General features: G+C 34.3%; 1 protein-coding gene and 1 long non-coding RNA gene across 2 annotated transcripts in view; one reads left to right on the top strand and one right to left on the bottom strand.

Annotated features, from left to right (window-relative positions):
- LOC141447178 (uncharacterized) overlaps window positions 1-23,974 on the top strand; it is a 449,287-nt gene that overhangs the window by 158,095 nt on the left and 267,218 nt on the right. The gene's annotated exons all lie outside the window — the stretch shown is intronic.
- Window positions 548-7,446, bottom strand: LOC141447175 (uncharacterized). Its single transcript, XM_074114456.1, has 3 exons — window positions 6,070-7,446; window positions 3,930-4,180; window positions 548-908 (listed from the first exon to the last, which is right to left on the bottom strand). The coding sequence occupies exons 1-3, from the start codon at window positions 7,351-7,353 to the stop codon at window positions 794-796; spliced, it is 1,650 nt and encodes a 549-aa protein (XP_073970557.1). The 5' UTR covers window positions 7,354-7,446; the 3' UTR covers window positions 548-793.

Below are 23,974 nucleotides of genomic sequence, written 5' to 3'. Positions count from 1 at the left end.
GGATCGACTAAACGTTTCAACTCACTACGCCTCCCAGACATTACAGCCACAAAAATACTTCGAAAACTTCTTAACGCTCCGTTCAATGTATCTAACCTCTCACCATCCATAATGACCTCAAAATCCCTTTCCATTACAGATCTTGCTCAAACACTCGTTTTCATTCTACAGCAGCTCATCCTAACCCCCTCTCATAGAACACCTATCTTCCTCCCACATTACCAGGTAATCCTCTAAGGAGATTCGAAGAGAAGATGGCCCTCGTGATCTACTCTTATCGTGAGAGTAAACCACGTTACTGGAGTGACACCGCTGGGTGCCTTCTCCACTCGTGATTTTCACGTATTTTTTGTCATCAGGTACCACATTTGCTTGTTGCAACAATCGTTGCAGTTGTAAATTCCAATAAAAGATTTAAAAAAAAATTAAATAAATAGTAACGAAAGCTTTTTAAATAAATTAAACCCAAGATAATTTAAAAAACATTTAAACAAAAGAAAAAATTGTTTAAATAAACCAATAAAAGGTCAATACAAAAAATAAAAAATATGTTACAGAAGTTATATTCGATACAGTCTCTTGAAAATTACAAAATTCTCGAAATAAAGACAAAAATTATTATCTTCTATTATTTCTTGAATTTCCCTTTTTTAATCACAATTTTTTTAAGAATTAGATCGATAATGGTTTAAGGAAGAATGGTCAAATATTTTCTGATTATTGAGTCTGAAAATGAGCTTTTTTGGTTTTCTTTTATTTCTTGGTCAAGTTTTTGAATGTTTACTTTTCCTATCTAATCTAAGCAATTTGTAAATTCTACTTTAACATTTTCTTCATCGTATTGTTTAATCAGAGAATCGTACAGTTTTCGTGCACTTTCTGCCCATAAACCTCTTATGTCTTGTAACCTACAAAATAGAAATGGATGTACAAAAAATATGATGACACTTTCAAAGATAAGTTTAAATATTATTAATGTGTAACAAACTTTTACGCTTATTTATATCTATAATTGTAAAACCAAATGAGGCATGTTTTCTCAACTACACACCATCGAATGTACGAGGGTCGTTTGAAAAGTCCGTGCAAAGTCAGAGAGATAGCACTACTGGCGCGTATCGAGGTTATGTTTAGTTAGTAGCATCTCTTGGAAGAACACACACCAAGTTTCAGCCAGATCGGTCTATTTCTTTGTGTTTGGCATTCGTTTGAATCGAAGAAGTCGAGTGATTTTCACACGCTTGACCAAAAACGAAATCGTATGAAGTGTTGCAAGGACGGTTTGCAGCTGTTCCAGAAGAATCCGCAGGACTTTAAGCGTCGTTTCGTCACTGTGGATGAAACATGGATACATCACTACACACCTGAGACCAAAGAACAATCTAAACAATGGGTTACCAAGGGGGAATCTGCGCCAAAAAAAGGCGAAGACCGTTCCTTCGGCCGGAAAGATTATGGCGACTGTCTTTTGGCATTCGCAAGGAATAATCCTCATCGACTATCTGGAAAAGGGTAAAACTATTACAGGTGCATATTATTCATCGTTATTGGACCGTTTGAAAACCGAACTGCAAGAAAAACGCCCATGATTGGCCCACAAAAAAGTCCTTTTCCATTACGGCAACGCACCAGCTCACACCTCAGCAGTTGTGGTCGCAAAATTAATGGAAATAGGGTTCCAACTCGTTTCATATCCCCCCTATTCTCCAGACTTGGCTCCTTCGGACTACTATTTGTTCTCCAATATGAAGAAATGGCTGGCGGGAAAAAGATTTTATTCAAACGAGGAGGTGATTGCAGAAACGAATGGCTATTTTTCAGACTTGGACAAATCCTATTATTCGGAAGGGATCAACAAACTAGAGCAGCGTTGGACGAAGTGTGTAAGCCTAAAAGGAGACTATGTTGAAAAGTAAAAAAGGTTTACCCCAAAAAATTAAGTAGTTTTTATTTTTGCACGGACTTTTCAAACGACCCTCGTAGGTGCTATTGTCGACCGACAGCTGTGCAGCGTAAAGCCTTCCTCTTTCGATTGCAGCGTCTCACGTGTTTTGGAGAGAAATCTGTCTGACCGGAACCGTCGTTTGTGTAAGAGGCGTTAGTTTTGTTTTGCCTGAAAACATGACACTACACATAGCAGTAGAGCAACGAATTGTCGTGAAATTTCACATCAAAACTTGATAAAACCGCTACTGAAACTTATCTTTTATTAAGAGAAGTCTATGGTGATGAATGTTTATCTCGTGCGCAAGTTTTTGAGTGGTTCAAGCGTTTCCAAGTTGGCTGAGAAGACGTCGGAGATGATGACCGCCCGGGTCGCCTTTCCACGTCCAAAACTGATGAAAATATCGATTATAATTAATCATTACTACCGGTGAGGTGCTTGCTCAACTCCGTGAAAGAGTAAAGGAAAAAAACGACCCGATTTTTGGAAAAACAAGTGAAGGGGTTCTCCATCAAGACAGCACGCCGGGCCCACACTGCATTGTCTGTCAAGACGTTTCTAGCCAAGTACAACATCCCTAGTTTTAGGCCATCCGCCTTATTCGCCTGATCTGTGGCCCCATGTGACTTTTATCTGGTTCCCCAAAGTCAAATCCGCATTAAAAGGAACATGATTTCAGTCCGTTGAAGCTGTGAAAGAAAAAATGGTACGCGTCATGCAGGAGCTCACAGAAAAAGAATTCCAGCACTGTTTCGAACAATGGTAATTTCGCATGGAGCGTTGTAGGGATAGAGGAGGGGTGTATATTGAAGGTGATAATACTAAATATGTATAAATGTAAAATAAAATGTTTTACAGCAACAGTCTCGTTATTTAATAACCACACTTCTTATTACCAGAATCTCTCAGAATTTCTTGCAAAATCACCAGCTTAACAAATGTTGCAGAGAGTTCGCTCTTAGTAAGTGCAAAATCTTGCGAGGCAGACTTTGTGGTATCTCTGTACCAATGTTGTTGAGACTATGGTGTCATCTAGAGGGCGGTGGTCTGTCTGGTGGACAAAGAGTTATTTTGGTGGTGGTCAAAGGAAAGCTAGTTAGTCCGTGACATCCACGGCTGCCTTGCGAGTTCATCTTCTTAATCTACAACCACTTCATATCTACATCCAGGTAGTGGTCACAGTCGTGGCAATATGTCTTGTTAAAGAAGTATACTCCTGACAGCTTCAGTTTAAGCGGAACATGTGAAAAACTATGCGTATATGGAAGATGGCGGAGGCTGACCCTGTTCTAGAGACAGGACTGTTCTTATTAAAACTGTCGGGTAAGTTTGTTCGCCAAAAACTGTACGAAAAAGCGTTAAGTTGAAAAACACCCTACTTTAACCATTTTCTTTTCTCATAAAAAGTTAAATTTCCAAATTTTCTTTAAAATAAAGGCGATATCTTTATTTAACATATAAGTGATTTTTTTTTTTCTGCTACAACCCAGATTAAATAGATAAAGAAACGTAACCAAAAATGGACAAAAACGGCATTTTCCAAAATTGTTTACCCTTTTTATAGTAAACAACGTAGAACCTAAACACTTGTACCCATTTTAATAAATGATTTGTCGTGCGATTCAAAATTTCATGTAGTTCTGGCTTTTGGGGGTCTCAATGGAAATATGAAGAAAAAATAAAATATTATTTTGAAAGGAAGGTTATAACCTTTTATATTGTTCGCTGAAAATTGTTCGAATTACTAACACAGGCCTTTTTTATTCAATTCTGCCTGTTTTTAGATTGTATTTTCTTTAGTATTTTGGTACGTATTTAAGCATTTATAAGCTAATACGAGTATACTAAATGTCAAAAGGGTACCTTAGAAACCTAATTAGTACTTAATAAATACTGTGAATTAGTTAGCATTCATTTTTGTAAAGAATATAGGCAAAAATCGATCGTTTGTTACACTCTAGTTTAAAAAAGAGGTTTTACTCACTTTTCTACTAATAATTTTGTAGCAACATCATCGCTACTAGAAATATTATTTAGCTCAGTACTAGAAAACGTTAGAGTAAAATGTATGGTTCCATCTCTATCAGCTTTATATGAAGTTAACGCTAAACCGTCATCTAAATCTTGTTTACTAAGTACTTTTGGCGTTTCATCGATATTATACTCAACGGGCATCCAATTTGGGATGATGTATCTAGCATGAGTTTTACTGTATAAAACGTTCATTGATATTATCTGTAAAATGTTCGTACCCATTATTAATGTTAAAACCATTAAACTGTTAGATGTGAACTAAATGAGTGGGAAAAAATATAATATCTCGCTCAACATTCTTTTATTCTACATTCTAGAAAATCTAACTTACATTTTCAACACTTCGTTAATTTTTACTGACATTGTACAGAATGTAAAACCGTGCATTACACTGAAATAAAAACTACTCACCTTCTTCTCTCCTCAAAATTCCCTAAAACGTGTTCTCCTTCCGAAATAAAAGAAATAATAATAATAAAAAGAAATGGGATTAGCAGAGTGGTTAGCGAATGTGTACTGGATTTCAACGTGGAGGTCCCGGGTTCGAATCCAGCTGCTGGGCCCTTAGATTTTCTCTTCCTAGCAGCTTCTTACAGCTCACTGTCCGGTGATGTTCAGTGTTGTGTTTGTAACGAGAAAGACTTCCGGAAGCTGGCAGTGCACTAGAGAAAGCTCCGGGCGCTAATGATCTTAGATGTGGACGCGCCTTAAATTAATAGTAATAATAAACTTTACTTTTGGGTTGTCCGGAAAATAATGCAGGATTTTATGTTTTCTTTAAAGTATCTCTCCAAATAGTAAACTGTTTATGTTTGTTGGACTTTTGACTTTTATAAATTGTAAATACTTATTAATCCTCTTTCAAATAAAACTGTTTGTTTACCTCTGTAACACTTTGCTACTTGGAAATAATTCAGCCTTTACTAAGATTAAGCGTGATTTTCGCATAATTTTTGTTTTGCGAGTTCAAACTTGGCCGGAATGTGGCCCCTAAACGGCCAGAAATATCAACGATGTCTGGGGGCGAAGGCAGTATAAGTGAGTGCACTGTTCAAACGGTGATTCCAGAGTTTTCGAGAGGGAGACTTAAGCCTTGAAGACAAAGAAGGCCGTGGAAGAAGTTCTGCCCTTGATGACAGTTGTTCTCCGAGCTTTGGTGGAAGAAAATCCCAGAACAACTGCTCTGAGAACTGGCAGGGAAACTGGAAGTCAGCAAATCAACCGTCTGATGACCATCTCAAGGAGATTGGGAAGGTGAAAAAGCTTGAAAAGTTGGGTTCCTCCACACATTAAACGACCGCCAAAAAAGATCAGCGGTATGAAATTTGGGCTGCACTTCTTTGCCGAAACAAGAGCGATCCTTTTTGTCCAGAAATCCTCTACGGCAACAGCAGACGCTCTGGACAGTGGTTTGACAAAGGAGAAACAGCAACGACATTTTCCAAAGCCCCCAAATCATCAAAAAAAAAAGGTGATGGTTACTGTTTGGTGGGCTTCATTTGGTCTGATTCATTAGAGCTTCTTGAATCCTAGCGCAACCATCGTATTGCAACCAAATTGACGAAATGCATCAAGAAATTGGCAATAATGAAGCCATCTTTAGTCAATCACGTTCCCACATATCTCACGTTTGACTTCCCGAAAAAGGTTGGAGCTTGGCTATGAGACTCTGCCACACCCGCCCTACTCACCGGACCTCTCGCCTACTGATTACTATTAGACACCTGGACCGCTATTTACAAAATAACAAAAATTTATTGACCCAAAGAACATTAGAAAATGCGTTTTCTGAATTTATAAATTCTAAGGATTCCAAATTCTATACAGAGGGTTTGGGAAAAGTTACCCTCACGTTGGCAGAAATGGATAGTAAGTAATGGAGACTATTTTGATTAATAAAAACAGTTATAAATCATTAATTTTTATTCGAATTAAGAGAAAACTGGCTGACTTTACGCACATTTCACACAATAGTTTTTTTGTAGTTAGCCATTTTATTTTTTATAATTGATGGTACCTTTAAAGTAAAATTTATAATATTAAAGTTACTAATTTTTTATAAAAATATTGTTTTAAAGAACCATCTTTACCTGATATTTACCATCTTCTGATAAAAGAATATCTTCAGTTGACTCGTTATTTTCAAAAGTGTCTTCCTTACTTCTTTCTTCACTATTTTTCAATTTTTGCGCAGAAATTTGTTTACTAACTTTTTCAACCGGCATTTCATCCATGTCCATATCTTCTTCATCCATTTCTTTCCAATCTTTTGGACTCAATTCTGGACTATATCTTTGTTTCCATCCGTTTATATTTGGTAAAGATCTATTTGAATTGATATAGATATCTTCATAACTGGTAGCCGCTGAAAATCTATCGACATTTCGTCTTAAATCGCCTTCCGTTTGTACATATCTATCTATCGGTTTTTCATCCATTTCAATTAATCTTTTTCTAATTTCCCTGTCCATTATTTCCCTATTATTGCTTTCTGTTTTGGTAAAGCCATTTGTATAAGAATTTTGTGGTACTGTTAGATTATCATCGTAAACGATTGATTCATCATCTAGTAAATTTTTAGAATCAGATAAATTTTGTGAAAATACTGAAATATCATTAAGTCTTTCGGATTCATTTGTGGAAGTTGGTAGTACTGTAATTTCATTACTATTGTTTTTTATAGATGCTTGTTTTGAATTCATCGTTTTTGCTTTTTTTAAATATTTTATTCGTTTTCCATTTTTGAATGAAGTCCTATTTCTATCTATACTTGATTTTAGATTGTGTTCGGTAATTATTTTTACATTATTAGTATTAACTTTATTTTCATACATTTCTTTTATATATTCGTCTAAATAGATAAGCCTTATTATAATTTTATTCATTGTTTCATGTTTTGTTCGACCTTTCAAAAAAGATTTCATGATTTCAACTTTTACAATATTCAACATTCTATGTAAATCAGTTTCTTCTACACAATAAAGTTTTTCATATTCTGTAACTTTTAAAGATAAATCAGATATTTTAAATAAAAGATGCGCTAAATCGTACATACGTTCATCGTTTTTTAATAAAGGTTTCTTTTTAAGCGAATAATTATCCGTTTTATAATGATAAATTTGCATGTATTGTTTGTTCATATGATCATTCCATTGCAATATATGTTTACTACAAAATTCTTTGGTATTATCATTGCTATTTTTACAGTTATTCGTATTACTTCTATTTAATATTGGTATCAATTCTTTGATTCCTTTGAATGAACAACATTGCATTACCTTTTCATCTGTTGAACATTCAGTATCTGTTTTAACAATTTCTATCGTATAATTTAGTTTGTCTCTGCCTATCACTTTTTCACCTCTTCCAGCCATTATTTCTCAAATTATCATTTCAACATCTTTGTATTTGGAAGAATTTTGGATTTACTTAGTATTTATTCTGTACATACCACTACATATGTGAACATTTTTTTCTATGGTTTCTAAAAATAATAATTTTTTAATTAATTTTTTCGATTTAAAGTTGTTTAATTGAAATAGATTAGTTTCTGATAATTAATATAATAAATAAAAGTCGGCTACAACGACTTACCTTGCTACAATCTCAAAATACTAAATCTACAAATTTTCCTTGTAACTACAAATTATTCCGATTTAGAACTTAATGACGTGAAAAATATTTTCATAAAGAATTGATCTACAAGTATTTGCTCTCTCTAATGGCAGTAACTTATCTAAGTTAATGTTTATTTATATTTATGGTTTGATGGTCACAAGACGCAGGAGCGTTTTTGCGAAAAAAACACAGTGAGTTATAGGTACAAACTATTTCTATTATCAGAACTAACAGAAACTACGCGCGATTGCAGGCCAACTGTGCATGCGACTAGTGCTGCACGAGACCGAGACTTTATGCAGTCTCGATCTCGGTCGCTCAAGTCTCGGTCTCGGTCTCGTTTTTGGAATTTTTGTTCAAGTATTAAAAGCGGTTTGCTATTAATAATCTTTTCAAAAAATGTTATTATTTTCTAATAATTATTTTAATTTATATACTGGTAATGAAAATGTGTGTAAAAGAAGACAACTACTTACCCTTCAATGCATCATATATTACTATTACTGTTATATATCTTTATATAATTTCAAAAAGATGTTAAAAACGCGCCAAATGAAAGACCCAAATAACATATCTGCCTGCTATAACAAGTCGATTCGTGAAATAAAAAATACACCTCCCAACAAACTTCCCGCTCCATTAGTTATGGCTGTTGGTGAAGATAAAGAATCTGATGATTCACCTTTTGACGACGACGACGACTGCATCAATATTTTTGCACCATTTGCTCAAAAATTAGCAAATATCACCGAAGCATGGAAGACAGAAATAATTAATTACACCAAATTAGACCAAGCACCAGTAGACGTTGACATTTTAGAATGGTGGAAAACACTTGAGAATTCCTTCAAAGGTTGTCTAGAATGGCGAAAGATATTTTTAGTATCTGTGCAACTTCAGTGCCATCGGAAAGATTATTTTCGCAAGCTGCGATGATAATGACCAATAGAAGATCTTCTCTAACTTCTGACTCAGTAAAAGCTCTTTTATGTATCAATGCTTGGGCAAAGTGTATCTTAAAAACGAAAATTTGTGGCAATATTTTTTAGGTGATAGTCTTTTTTTTCAAATTCACTAATTCCAAAATTCTAAAATATAATTCAAATAATATCTAAGTTCAAAGTATTAGATTATTAATAGTGAAATTTATGAAATTGAATGAATGAATGATATGAATAGTGAAATTTAGTGAATTTATGTAAAAATTATGTAATTCGAAGGGGGCCGCCACGGTAGCCGAGCGGTGCGAGACCTGCGAAGCTAATGTGTATTGTGGTACTGGGTTCGATTCCCGGTCTTAGGCCTTGGATTTTATTTAATGGTTAATATAAGAAATTTACAGAAAAGTATGTTTGCTAGTCGCCTCCGTCCGCGACACTTAATTGGTAGTTGGACGTAAAGCCCCGCCTGAAAAAATAGGCGATTACTTTACTTTGCTTACTTTACTTATGTAATTCGAAGTCAAATAGATGTAGTAATATTGAACATATATAATAAAATCGTATCTTTTAATAATTAATTCAATACCCGTAATGATTATTTATTAATAAAGAACACAATTTTATAATTTTGTAGCTAAAAATTAATATTTGAAAAACCGAGACGAGACCGAGATTTTTCGACGAGATATACGAGGTGTGTTCAAAAAGTAACGGGAATTTTTAAATTTCGCGGGTTTGGAGAGTCTGATTGTAAATTTTTTTTTTTATTATGTTGGTACACATGCCCCTGAAGTACGATAAAATTTTCAGTAATATTCATTGTTTACTTCTTAAGTGGCAGCCGTTAAGGTTAGACGTGTTTTTCGAGCTTGGCGATTTTTGTTTGTTAAAAAAAATGGATCAAAGAATTTGTATTAAATTTTGCGTAAAAAATGAAATAAAGTGTGTGAAATGTTCATAAAGGCATATGGTGAGTCTGCTATGAGTAAAACAAGGATTTACGAGTGGTATAAGCGTTTCCAAGATGGCCGCGAAAACGTTGAAGATGACGAACGACCTGGACGTCCAAGCACATCAACAACCGATGAAAACGTGAAAAAAGTGAAAGAAATGGTTATGAACGATCGCCGAATCACAATCAGAAAAGTCGCTGATGATGTTGCCATATCAATTGGCTCATGCCATGAAATTTTTTAGGATGTTTTGGGTATGAAACGTGTGGCAGCAAAATTTGTTCCAAAATTGTTGAATTTCGAACAAAAACAGCGGAGAATGGAAGTTGCTCAAGAGTCACTCAATGAAGTCGACAACGATGCGGATCTACTGAAACGTGTTATAACAGGTGACGAAACATGGGTTTACGGATATGATGTCGAAACTAAGGCTCAATCGTCCCAGTGGAGGCATTCTGGATCGCCAAGACCGAAAAAGGCTCGACAAGTGCGGTTGAATGTGAAGGTTATGCTCACTGTGTTCTTCGATTTTAATGGCATAGTGCATCATGAATTCTTGCCACAAGGTCAAACAATCAATAAGGAGTACTACCTACAAGTTCAACGCCGTTTGCGTGAAGTAATCCGAAAAAAACGCCCGGATTTGTGGCAAAACAATTCATGGATTTTGCACCACGATAATGCACCTGCTCACACTTCATTGCTTGTTCGTGAATTTTTGGCCAAAAACAAAACTTTAACGATGCCCCAGCCTCCATATTCGCCAGACATGGCTCCATGTGACTTTTTTCTATTTCCAAACATAAAGAGAACATTAAAAGGCCGTCGTTTTACAAGCGTAGATGACATTAAAAGCGAATCGCTGAAAGAGCTGAAAGCTATCACAAAGATCGAGTTTCAGAAGTGTTTCGAGGATTGGAAAAAGCGCTGGCACAAGTGTATTGTATGCGAAGGGGACTACTTTGAAGGCGACAATATTAATGTAGATGAATAAATAAATATTTTTTTCAAAAAACGAAAATTCCCGTTACTTTTTGAACACACCTCGTATATCATGTCTCGATCTCGGTCTCGGTTGCTCAAGTCTCGTCTCGGTCTCGGTCTCGGTACCGAGACCGAGACCGAGACCGAGATTTGTCTCGTTTCTCGTGCAGCACTGCATGCGACTGTCGGTTTTGGTAAAAAAAACCCTAGCTTTGTCCTTGGAACTAAGTTCTCTTCAAGGGTACGTAAAATTTTTCGTTGATATATTCTAAATTCTAAATAATTGGTGGATAGCTATTTAATATCTTCGAGAGCTGGATTATTCCTCTGTTATTCTTACATTCTGCCTTGTCTCTTTTTCTCAAGATTGGGTACAAGATCTGCCTTACTTACCATCTTCTAATTCTAAATTATTTTGAAATATATTTACTTCATTATATGATTAAATATGTTTGGAAATTAGGAGTTTTAATTTTTGTGAATTTAACACAGAGAAAACCAGGCTTCTATTTTTTGTATTTTTTGATAACTTACTAGATCAGCGTTACCCAACCTTTTTTTGGCTCGCGTACCACTTGGTAGTACATCATGCTAAATTGTACCACTTCGTAAAAATGATTGTATTTCGTGAAATTTGTTAAACCGAGTGTGTTATTTTATTATTATTATCTTTATTTGTATAGAGATACAATGTATCTGTTACAAAGGAGTTCAAGTTCATGTTCACTTTATAAACTTTATAAAGTGTAAGATCTTAGTTGTAAAACTTTTTTTAAATAATTAAAAATTGCGTACATATTTTTCTATTCAAAATTATTAATTAATTTACAAAGTTCTTCTTTAGGATTATTATATTTGTGCCCAAATCTTCTAAATTAATTCCTTTTAAGCATTTAACTACCTGTAAGTACCAATTAAATTTAATGTTGCTTGGATAGAGCTTACTCATTACAGTCCAGTCTCTTTAAGCAGATCTTTACATAGTTATCATTTAAGTTCTGCCACATGATAATTCTATCAAATTTTCTTTATCATTTATTGATAATGATGTAGCTTTTCCTAAATTTTCTTTATAGACGGGGTTAGAAATCTAATTATCATTTGTGTTTTCAGGTTTTGGAAAATATTCCATGAAAGACAATTTTAATCCTATTAAATGTGCTATTATATTTTCTCGTATATCTTGAGACAGACTAACCTCATTACTTGTACATATTAACAACTTTACTGTAAAATGTTATTAATTAAAATAACCTTTTTATGAATTATAGGAAAAATCGTTTCTATATTTGTATGATTTAATTTTTTATGTCCGCCATTATTGATTATTTTTTGCGTACCACAGGTTGGGTAACGCTGTACTAGATAAATACGTGGCGAATAAAACACTACACAAATATTTTAGAAGTTAGTGGGATTCTCTGGAGATCTAGGCACACTTTACAGCAATTTTTTTTTAACTTCTTGCCAGGCAGACAAAAGACCGTCGGTTAACTTTGATGGTATTCTATTAAAAACTCCTTTATAGTTCGTGTTCTTCGACCCTACCGCTCATCATATCGCCGTAGGTAGCGTCTCCTCTTCTGTTTTTTTTATGTATTTTCCAACCCTACCTCCTCCTTATTCTTCTTCTTCTTATACTTGGTTCAAACCAGCAGCACGCCGCCTCCTGCGGATAGCTAAAGTTTTAATTTGACATCATTTCCACTCCAGCCTCCAGCCTTTCTGTCTTGTTGGCTGGTTTAACTTCTATTGAGAATACCATCCCTTTCTTACCATTATCATTTCTCCCGGAGGAAGTCACTCTAAGTAGGCTGTTTCTTCATTCTACTCCTTGCTAAAAAATAAAACCTAACCTAACCTAGCCGTGGTTATTTAAAAAAAAAAATCACTTTATAAAAGTTACAGGAGTGTGGAATGAAACGAAATTAGTTTAGTGGATGGTAACTGAGTTAGTGGTTACTTTTCTTTCCCTCCAAAATATGTTTTTTCCCCGCCAAAATACTCTCTTAATTTTTATGTTTTTTCAATTTTTTTTTGTTCCAACTCTTAATACTATTATTAAATAATAAGCCAACTTTAAATTTCTTTATTTCTTTATAGAAAGGAAATACTAGCTCCTTATTTCAGGATTTAAGGATCCCAGTTTTAATTTTCGTGCAATTGTAAATATCAATGCTTAATCAAAAAGAATGCTTATTAGTTCAGGTGTAATTCTTTTACTTATATTACGCAAGTTTACTAATCGCCTCACTCGTATCTTCATCTCTTTTGTGTTATTTAAATATCGATTTCCAAAGTATCTTACTGTCACATTATTTCTAAATTCTTAATAAAGTAAGTAAAACAATTGCCTATTTTTTCAGGCGGGACTTAACGTCCAACTACCAATTAGGTGTCGTGGACGGAGGCGACTAGCTAACATACTTTACTGTAAATTTCTTTTATTAACCATTAAATAAAATCCAAAGCCTAAGACCGGGAATTGAACCTACTAAACCAGTGGTTCCCAAAGTGGTCCCTACGGACCCCCAGGGGTCCCCGGTATCATTCAGGGGGTCCGTGGAAAATTAAAATTGATTTGGGGGTCCCTGAACAACGTCAGGGGGTCCGCGCAAGGTTCAATATAAAATAATAAAACTGTGATCCATTTTTATTATTATGGAAATTAGAGACTAACAAGGTGACCAATTAAATTTAATCAAAACTAAAAGGGTAATATCTCCGTTTGTTGCAAAACATTTTCTGTAAATACAAAACTTGGGAAGAGGAGAATGTTCTCAGTTTCCAAATCTTTCGAAATTGCGAAAATAGAGATGAAGATTTGCTTGCTCACTGTCGGAACACTTAACGGCTCTTCATGCAGACCTGAACCAAAGATTACTCGTGGGGATTTGCGGTAGCTACTCACTAACATTGAGCCGGATATAAATACACTCATGACATCTCATCACGTTCATCCAAATTATTAATTTTTTTAAATTTTATTTTAAACAAAAGTTGTAATTTCAATAAATACTTCTTCAACAAAATGTTTTCTTAAATTTGTAATTTTTATACTACGCATTTATGTAGCTTTTTCACTTGGGGGTCCGTGGGCAAGTTTTTCCTATACAAAGGGGTACATGGGCAAATTTTGACTATGAAAAGGGGTCCATGGGTCAAAAAAGTTTGGGAACCACTATACTAAATCAACAATAAATCTTAGCTTTGCGGGTCTAGTCTATAACCGTCTAACAAACATACTTTACTGTAAATTTCTTTTTATTAACCATTAAATAAAATCCAAGGCCTAAGACCGGGAATCGAACCCAGTACCACAATACATATTAGCTTCGCAGGTCTCTAAATTCTTAATATTCCTTAGCTAAATAGAATTAATGGGTTCTCAGAGAGCTAAATTGCAGGCACTACTGTAAAGTGGCACGTCAGTACTGTAGGCGCCCACAGCCAGAAGCGGAAGACGCAAGAGTTTTAGAGAGGGTTAATCTCTAGTGCCCTTAGTGCGTAGGGCCACCAAGAAAAGCTGTGTAAGACTGAACAAGTACATTGTAATAATATTAACAATAGACTATTATTGATTTGCTTAAATAATAAAATACCTATAACATATTACGAACTGAAAACACAGAATGTACCATATAGCCTAATAGTAACATCCGCTGGAACTTGATGTCAGCCATTTGTTGGAACTCACCAGGAGTTAGGGTGTGACTTGATCAAATCAGTAGATTAAGCGGCCATCGCGATATCTTAAACGATGTTTGTGTAGGTTATCAGGATGAGCAGTGGATAGGTGAGCTTGAGCTCTAGGATTTATGGAGGGTATTATTGGAAACCTAGAAAAAAACAAAACAAGATTTGGATGAGGAGATTGGAATGGAAGAACTGTATTGTCTGTATTCTTTGGCAGATCCTCACGTTCCACTCCTTATGTCGCCATCTTAGAAATGATTTGTAGATCGCCAGCTTTGTATGTTTTGTTCACCACGGAGTTCGGTCCAAGTAGCCGCTACAATTGACTGTACCTCTTGTCCAGGTAAAATCCCAGTGAGTGGACCCTGGTTGCATGACGATATACTCTGGTTGTTTATCTAACAAAGTCGAGCAGTTTATCTCAGTATAAATGAAATTCGTGTCCACTTATTCGAATTTAGGGTTTTTTATTTACAATCGTGGGCACCATGCATTTATTAGATCAAGATGGTTCTGTATATTTTTGGAGGCTACCTGAATGGTAAGGCAATAATTTAACCCCTCTCACCCCTTTAACAGAACGTAAAAGTAAGGACCTTGCTTTGTAGAAAATGACACTTTAGAGGCAATGAACTCAACCTTTTTTTCCAGAAGTACCTTTAATCAAATTTACCTTATGAAATGGTTCAAATAAAAATTATAAAACTATGCATCTAAAATTGGTAGGAGAGAGGGGACACCTTTTCCATATTTTGTGGTAGACCTGTTGTATAATTGACAGAGTTTCCCTTCGTTTTCATTGTTTGGTAAAGTCAGAATTGAGGAATGTTATATTTTGTAAGGTGGAAGTAAAATGTTTGTTGCAGCTTTGGAAGTGCATTGTGAAGATTGTAGTGGACAAGGTGTAAGTATTGTTAGTCCATATTAACATTTGGAATTCGTATTTTTAAACCTAGTATTTTCACAAGTCTATTTGCTTACAAAAAGTGTTGGATATTATAGGGGGCACATTTCAACATCTCAGTCAAAATATGCCCTATCGACCAGCAAGTTTGTGACTTTTTTTTTTGTTTAATCGCAGAGAAGGGGAAAGTGGTCCGAAGCTACATTAAGAAGCGCAACAGACCGAATATTTTGTTCAAACTTCCTAAACCCATCACTTCGGGTACAACATCACGAACTGAGTCATTCTTGATTTTTTGAACTAGATTTCAGTGGTTTAAAAGAGAAAGTAATGTAGTAGTCGAGAGAAATGACTGATAGAAGGTAGATTCAGAGTAAAGTAATATCATTTCTTTCTATTTTATATTGTGTTCAAAGCTACCCCACCGGTGAGGCAGATATGAACATTAGACACAAAATTTTAAAAATTAAAAAAATATAGATACAGTAAGACCCCGCTTAACGCTGTTTCGTTTAGCGCTGTTTCGGTTTAGCGCTCTTTTATTTCAACCCAGGGATTCCCAAAAATAGCTCGCAGCACTACGGGGATTCCCCGAAATTGTGCGTTTGATATGGATGAAATAGTGGAATTAGCGAAACAAACCGGTTTAGATGAGGTAAATGTGGAAGACGTCGAAGAAATACTTCATGTTATATAGTTAGTAGAAACATGTTAAGATAGCCTCGTTTAGCGCTGTTTCGCATTACGTTCTACTTTGATGGAACGTATCCCCCGCGTTAAGCGGGGTCTTACTGTATGTGTGTAAAGTACCAACTGTTTATTGATATAGATCAGTTTCGAAGACTTGAAAGTTGTAGAAAACAAAATAAAAAGGTTCAATAATACGATTCTGTTCAAAATACTCTGTAACAGAAAATGTAAATTCTGTTCAAATGGGCCTTCCTTCTCACCCATACCAAGTTTAGGTATTGCACACACATATAGTCTAATTCGAAAAACATTCCTAGAGGACTTCCGATTCCCCAGTGACTTCAAAACATACTCGTACTTATTATATAGATTGATTTGATTTTATTTTTAAGTACAAAATTACGAGTAATTAAGTTTTCAAATTACTACATGTTTTTCTTTATTATAGCACTGTTCTGAAAATAAAGTTTACCATAGTTGCGTCAAAATAGTCCATCTTAAGAAGAAACCTAATCTTGAAACTTAGTGAAGGCTCACTTTATCCTTTACACACTCCTTTCAAAAATATAAGCCAGCGGTTGTCTTAGTTCATTAGGTAGTTCAGACGCTAAACAGTTTTATACCGAGCCCAGTTTAACCCCTCTTCACAGCAGCTTTACCCCGTTTACAAAGTTTTCTATTTGTTTTAGAACCGCCTCCGTCACGCCAACTTCAGGTACTTGGTGAAACTGTTTACACCTGCTTCTAAAACTCCCTTCTAGATCGCTTTTGCCGATCCCTAACTCACTCTTAACTTAATCAACAAATTTTACAAATTATAATCCATAATTTCTTTTCATAAATTTTTCGTTAACAACGAAACAAAATTAATAAATATATTAAACAAATTCTGAACTTTAACTCTGCCTTCTTTATTACCGTTCTTTACTTAATACACTTTTCTTTTAGTTATACTTTCTCTCACTCCACAAATAGAATGTATGGTAATCATGCAGAGATTTTGGACTTGGAGTTTTTAACGAAAATATTTGTTTTAAGGCTCTCCGTGGCAGTAAAACTGGACTTTGCACGAATTGGTATATGTTTTTAGTAATTTACAATCTGTATAAATGTATACAGTAAGTAAATTAAGAGGTAGAAGAGATATACAGGGTGGACCAGTAAATAATGTCCATAGGCCTACTGTGTGTAGTACATCTAAAGTGGAGTTCAATGACGTATTGGCCAACTTCATATTTTCCACTGTTCTTGAGTGACGTCACTTTAGATTTTTTTTTCTTAAATCATTACTTTTTTGTGCAATAAAAATGTTATTAAGACAGATAAATTTTCTAAAAATTGATACCATATTGAAGCATAAGTTATTCTCCAAACAGCCTCAAATCTTCCTCCGAATACTGGAAAAATAAAAGTAATAGAAATTTTTGAAGAAAACTCATTAGGCCCTTATGTGATCATTATCAGACCTAGGTGCTGGCATTATTTAGTAAAAGTTTCCTTGTTTAATGGGCTTTCAAACGGTATATCATTTTCCAGCATTCCTTTTATTAAAACTGTCCGGTAGGACAGTTGTATAAGGGTTGATCGTCAAAAACTGCACGAAAAAGCGTAACGTTGAAAAACACCCAAATTTGAATTTTTTTTTCTCTTTTTCTATAAAAGATAAAATTCCCAAATTTTCTTTAAAATAAAGGGCAAATCCTCCTTTATAACCGTAATTTTTTTTGCAACAACCCAGATCTTATAGGTTTTGAGAAAAAAGTTGCTAAAAATGAGCAAAAAAGACTTTTTCAAAAAATGTTCTTGTTCTTCTTGATCTTGTTCTTCTTGTTACCTTTTTTGTAAACAACGTAGCGCCTAAACGCGCGAACCGATTTTCATGAATGAGGTATCGTTCGATTCGGAATTTTATGTAGATGTGCCTTTTGGGGGTCTCGACCCTGTACATCGAATGGGAGAGGAGATAGCCCCCTTTATGTAAGGCCCCCTCCAAAATTATTATTACTAATTACTCTGTAAATCTTGGCCCGATTTTGATAAAATTTGGTAGGATGATAAGGTTAGGGCTCCCCTACGTAACATTAAAGCGGCGATCAGCTCTTACACTTGTTAAGGGGAAGTATTGCTGATGCTCTTGCACCTACTAAGATGAAGTACTGCAATCGTTGCAAATTATCGACACGTGAACCGATTTTCATGAATGAAGTGTCATTCGAATCGAAATTTTGTACAGATTTGCACTTTAAAAGTCTCGATGCCGTGCCTCATAAGGAGGGGAGTTTGCCCCACCCAAATAAGGCCCTTTCTAAAACTATTATTACCAATATTTCTATAACGCTTAGTCCGATTTTGATAAAATTCAGCTCGAATAAGTGGTTAAAGCTCCTCTACGTTGCTGATGCTCTTGCACCTACTAAGATGAAGTACTGCAATCGTTTAAATTATCAATGAGTGAACCGATTTAAATCAATGAATTGACGTTCGATTAAAAAATCTTTGCCTCTTTGCCTTTTAGGGAGAAGAACTGCAATCGTAGTTTATTTTTCTTACTCCTCTTAAAAGGAAGTACTGAAATCGCAGTTTAATTTTGCTATTTACGTACAAATACCTTCCTATGTTATCCAAAACGCTTTTTCAAAAAAATTGTTATTGAGAATGGACGGGAACGTAACTATAATCATTCTTTAAAAAGATCCCTCCAGTGGTAGTTACGGTTCCGACTTAACACCTTATCAGATTATAATGATAGAATTGCTTATTCCAAATTTTAAAAAAGTCTGTAAAGATTGCGAAATAGACAAAAAGGAAAATCTATCCAAAAGGTACAAAAATCTCCTTAACAAAAACTTACAGTTTAAAATGTTAAGTATAAGGGTTGATTAAACGCCAAAAGGTACACAAATCAGCGAGTACCCAACATTTCATTCATACTTCATTAATAGTTAAGTAATTCTACTGCATTAATTTTCATTAATAAGTTATTTTTTAGAATTTATTAGATGTCACAGACCCTTATGCTGGCCACTTCATTTATAATATTTTTTTGTTATAATTATGATAAATCACATATATACGTACATGCATGTTAAAGTAGAAAAAGACGAAGTTAGAGTCGGCTACTGTCTTGAATTCGACTTACCGAAATATTCGTGAGCACAAATAATACACAGATAATAACAAGTAGATTATTCAACAACAATTATTCATTTCTCAATTGTAATTTAATTTAGTCCCCCTAATTTTACTTACAGTAAAATACTGGAATAATTAGCTGTCCTAAAAATAAGCATATCTTATTTACTTTATATTACATATATACAACATTGTGGTATGAATACCTAGATTGAGAATGTAATTGAAGAAAACTATATTATTTGCGATAAAGCCAGATAATTATTATCTATTATTATAAACGTTTGACTACTTCATAAAATAACAATTACTTTAATGAAAGAATGAACTTAAACCGACGATTTTTATTTAAGAAATAAAAATAAATAAATAAAATAAACAAAATCATTGATGTAAGTTTTTTATAAAAAAAAATTTTTGAATTTTTTAGCCTCATAATTTTTTTTTATTTTTTATAAGGTTTTTCTTTTTAACCTGTAATTAATAGTTTGATTATTATAAGTAACTAGATATTACAGTCAATCTACAGTGCTAATTGAACATATATTTTGTAGACGGAAATGGCCAGCATAAGGGTCTGTGATATCTAATAAATTCTAAAAAATAACTTATTAATGAAAATTAATGTAGTAAAATTACTTAAAATAATATCAATGAAATGTTGGGTACTTCTGATTTGTGTACCTTTTGGCGTTTAATCAACTCTTATACTTAACATTTTAAACTGTAAGTTTTTGTTAAGGAGTCAATGTATGAGAAATTACGTTTGTTTTTGCAAGAAAACGTGTTCACGAGCCCACAACAGTGTTATCAAGTTATTTAATTCATTGAAAACTCTTTTAGATAGACCAGTAGTCAATTTTTAAAGTAGACTGCCTTAAAATAAGGAAGTAAAAGGTTACAAATTGCCTTTTTAACATTTACCTCTGATCTCACGGAAATACGATTTGACAAAATGTTAGGAATGAATTAAACAACTTGATAAACTAACACTGTTGAGTGCTCGTGAACACGTTTTCCTGCAAAACAAACGTAATTTCTCATACGAAGATAAAAGGAATCCTGGAAAATGATATACCGTTAGAAAGCCCATTAAACAAGGAAACTTTTATAAAAAGTGGCCAGCACCTAGGTCTGATAATGATCACGTAGGGGCCTAATGAGTTTTCTTAAAAAATTCTATTACTTTTATTTTTCTAGTATCCAGGAGGAAGATTGAGGCTGTTTGGAGGAATAACTTATGCTTTGAAATGGTGTAAATTTTTAGAAAATTTATCTGTCTTTCTAACCGTGTCATCAGAATTGAATTCGGACTAAAACTTTCTGAGTAATAACATTTTTATTGGAAAAAAAGTAATGATTTTAGAAAAAAAATTAAAAGTCACGTCATTCAAGAACAGTAGAAAATATGAAGTTGGCCAATACGTCATTGAACTCCACTTTAGATGTACTATACACAGTAGGCCTATGGACATTATTTACTGGTTCACCCTGTATATTAGTGTGTGAAGAACAGGAGGAGAGAAACCCTATCCAGCGGTAGCAATTTGATGCCAGGAAACTGATGTTGATGAACTTCAGACGTCAAAGAAGTCTTGGGGCTAGTGGAGGTTCAGTCGGCGTGGTGGATTGTCAGGAATGATAGAGGAGGCGAGGGACTGAACGAAAAGATTAGAGTAATTAGAAAAAGCAGTGTAGGACTTGGGATATTTGGTCTTGGCGAGTTGTTGTACGAAAGAAATGTTGAGGTCTTGGTGAAGAGTAAGGTTAGTCACACGTAGAAAGAAGCCTCTGCTATCTGTCGGCAGTAGTTTTGATTGGAATGTCCTGTACATTATGCTGTAACAGGTTTGGCTGAACCTCACAGCTCTATTAAAACTGTCCGGTAGGACAGTTGTATAAGGGTTGATCGTCAAAAAGTGCGCGAAAAAGCGTAACGTTGAAAAACACCCAACTTTGACAATTTTTTTCTCTTTTTCTATAAAAGATAAAATTCCCAAATTTTCTTTAAAATATAGAGCAAATCCTCCTTTATATTATAACTGTAATTTTTTTGCAACCACCCAGACCTAATAGATTTCGAGAAAAAAGTTGCCGAAAATGAGCAAAAACGGCATTTTCAGAAATTGTTGTTGTTGTTGTTGTTGTTGTTGTTGTTACCTTTTTTGTAAACAACGTAGCGCCTAAACGCGTGAACCGATTTTCATGAATGAGGTGTCATTCGATTCGGAATTTTATGTAGATGTGCCTTTTCGGGGTCTCGACGCTGTACACCGAATGGGAGAGGAATTAGCCCCCTTTATGTAAGGCCCCCTTCAAAATTATTATTACTAATTATTCTGTAAATCTTAGCCCGATTTTGATAAAATTTGGTAGGATGATGGGGTTAGGGCTCCCCTATGTAACATTAAAGCGACGATCTGCTCTTACACTAGTTAAGGGGAAGTATAGCAATCGTTACAAATTATCGACACGTGAACTGATTTTCATGAATGAAGTGTCATTCGAATCGAAATTTTGTACAGAATTGCACTTTAAAAGTCTCGTCGCTATGCCTCATATGGAGGGGAGTTTGCCCCACCCAAGTAAGGCCGTTTCTAAAACTATTATTACCAATATTTCTATAACGCTTAGTCCGATTTTGATAAAATTTAGCACGAAGAAGTGATTAAAGCTCCTCTACATGGCTGTGAAGTGCCATCATGCTCTTACACCTACTAAGAGGAAGTACTGCAATCGTTAAAATTATCAATGGGTGAACCTATTTACATTAATGAATTGTCGTTCGATTCAAAATCTTTGCCTCTTTGCCATTTAGGGAGAAGTACTGTAATCGCCCGTTTATTTTTCTTACTCCTCTTAAAAGGAAGGTCTGAAATCGCAGTTTAAATTTGCTTTTTACGTACAAATACCTTCCTATTTTATATAAAAAGGCTTTCTCAAAGAAATTGTTATTGAGGATGGTTTGGGGACCGCAACTATAATCATTCTTTAAAAAGATCTCTCCAGTGGTAGTTACGGTTCCTACTTAACACCTTATCAGGTTATAATGATAGAATTGCTTATTCCAAGTTTAAAAAAATCAGTAAAGCAGATATGTAACTTAGCAAAATAGACAAAAATGAAAATCTATCCAAAAGGTACAAAAATCTCCTTAACAAAAACTTACAGTTTAAAAAGTTAAGTATAAGGGTTGATTAAACGCCAAAAGGTACACAAATCAGCAAGTACCCAACATTTCATTCATGCTTAGTTGATATAATTTAAGTAATTTTGCTGCATTAACTTTTCCTTCACATTTTTTAGAATTTATTAGATGTCACAGACCCTTATGCTGGCCATTTTCATCTACAAAATATATGTTCAAGTAGCACTGTAGATTGACTGTAATATCTAGTTATTTATAATAATCAAACTATTAATTACAGGTGAAAAAGAAAACGTTATAAAAAATAAAAAAAATTACGAGGCTACAAAATTTAAAAACTTTTTAAAAAAAATGCTTACACCAACGTACATCAATGATTTCGATTATTTTATTTTTAATAAAAATCGTCTGTTTAAGTTTATTCTTCGATTAAAGTAATTGTTACTTTATGTAGTAGTCAAACGTTTATAATAATAGGTAATAATTATCTGGCTTTATCACAAATAATATAGTTTTCTTCAATTACACTCTCAATGTAGCTGTTCTTCTATATGTTATGTAATATAAAATAAATAAGATATGCATATTTTTAGGACAGCTAATTATTCCAGGATTTTACTATAAGTAAAATTATGGGGACTAAATTAAATTACAATTGAGAAATGAATAATTGTTGTTGAATAATCCACTTGTTATTAACTGTGTGTTATTTGTGCTCACGAATATTTCGGTAAGACGAATTCAAGTCTGAAATATTGTTTTAAATCCTCCGTGATTCAAATTTAAACAGTAGCCGACTCTAACTTTGTCTTTTTCTACTTTAACATGCATGTATAAGATGTGACAACTTCAGAATAAAGGGCATATTAAAGATAAATCCGAAGAATAATTTGGAATAGAGTTAAAATAAAGTACCTATTTAAAAACGAAGATATAATATACATTTTATCATAATTATAACCAAATAATATTATGAACGAACTGGCCAGCATAAGGGTCTGTGACATCTAATGAATTCTAAAAATGTGAAGGAAAAGTTAATGCAGCAAAATTACTTAAATTATATCAACTAACCATGAATGAAATGTTGGGTACTAGCTGATTTGTGTACCTTTTGGCGTTTAATCAACCCTTATACATAACTTTTTAAACTGTAAGTTTTTGTTAACAAAAACTCCTTAAGGAGATATCCACGTAGGTTTGATCATTATATCGGTAATTTGGAGCTTCGTCCAAGAAGTCTGTAAAGCAGAAGTTTCACACGTTTTGTCATTGCTTTGTCTTTCCAAGTCTAGTTTGTGGTTTCCATTCGCGAGCCATTTGTCTACGGAGTGCTCAAGATAGCGCTAATGATCTGTACAAGGATGAGGATTTGCTGTTGAAAAAGACAGACAATCAGGAGCTCCGCAGGAGAGTCATCAGATTTAGAAACCTAACTTGTAAAGATAGTTTGGCCAATTTCTGTCAGTACCAGTACTTTAATAATAACCTCCGAAATTCAATTTAGAATCTGTTGCTGAACTCAGAATATTTATAGATAAAGGGAATTGATAGCAATCAAATTTTTAATTCATTCTAACTGACATCAAATTCAAATTAGAGTTTCTAGATTTCAATTTTCTTTATTTTTCTTTCAGTCGTGCCAACTGATTAAAAAAGTGAATGTATGCTTCCCTCTTACCTTGCAAACAATCCTGGCGAAACTGTAAAGTTGGGCGAAAGCAACCAAGCGAATGAATCTTGCTGTATAATTAAGGGGCAAAAATAAACAACTTCTAATTAATCTTAGCGCTGGTAAGACATAGCAGAGCCTCCCTCAGAGTGGTAACATCGTTCTCGCCCTTGCCTTTACTTCCTTCTTCCTAGCCACTCCCTTCTAAACGCCCTGGCCAGAATAAATAGCGCCTTCCGCAGTAGCAGGACTTCATC

This window comes from Rhodnius prolixus, unplaced genomic scaffold (genome assembly GCF_049639745.1).
Source record: "Rhodnius prolixus isolate KJV_2025 unplaced genomic scaffold, Rpr scaffold_7, whole genome shotgun sequence".
Lineage (NCBI taxonomy): Eukaryota > Metazoa > Arthropoda > Insecta > Hemiptera > Reduviidae > Rhodnius > Rhodnius prolixus.
This window is presented reverse-complemented; position numbering and strand designations above follow the sequence as displayed.

Coding starts and splice junctions, on each gene's coding strand:
- LOC141447175 (XM_074114456.1), bottom strand. CDS start 7,353: ATGGCTGGAAGAGGTGAAAAAGTGATAGGCAGAGACAAACTAAATTAT. Junction 4,181..6,069: donor CAGAAGATGGTAAATATCAG/GTAAAGATGGTT, acceptor AACATTTTACAG/ATAATATCAATGAACGTTTT. Junction 909..3,929: donor ACAAAATTATTAGTAGAAAA/GTGAGTAAAACC, acceptor TCTATTTTGTAG/GTTACAAGACATAAGAGGTT.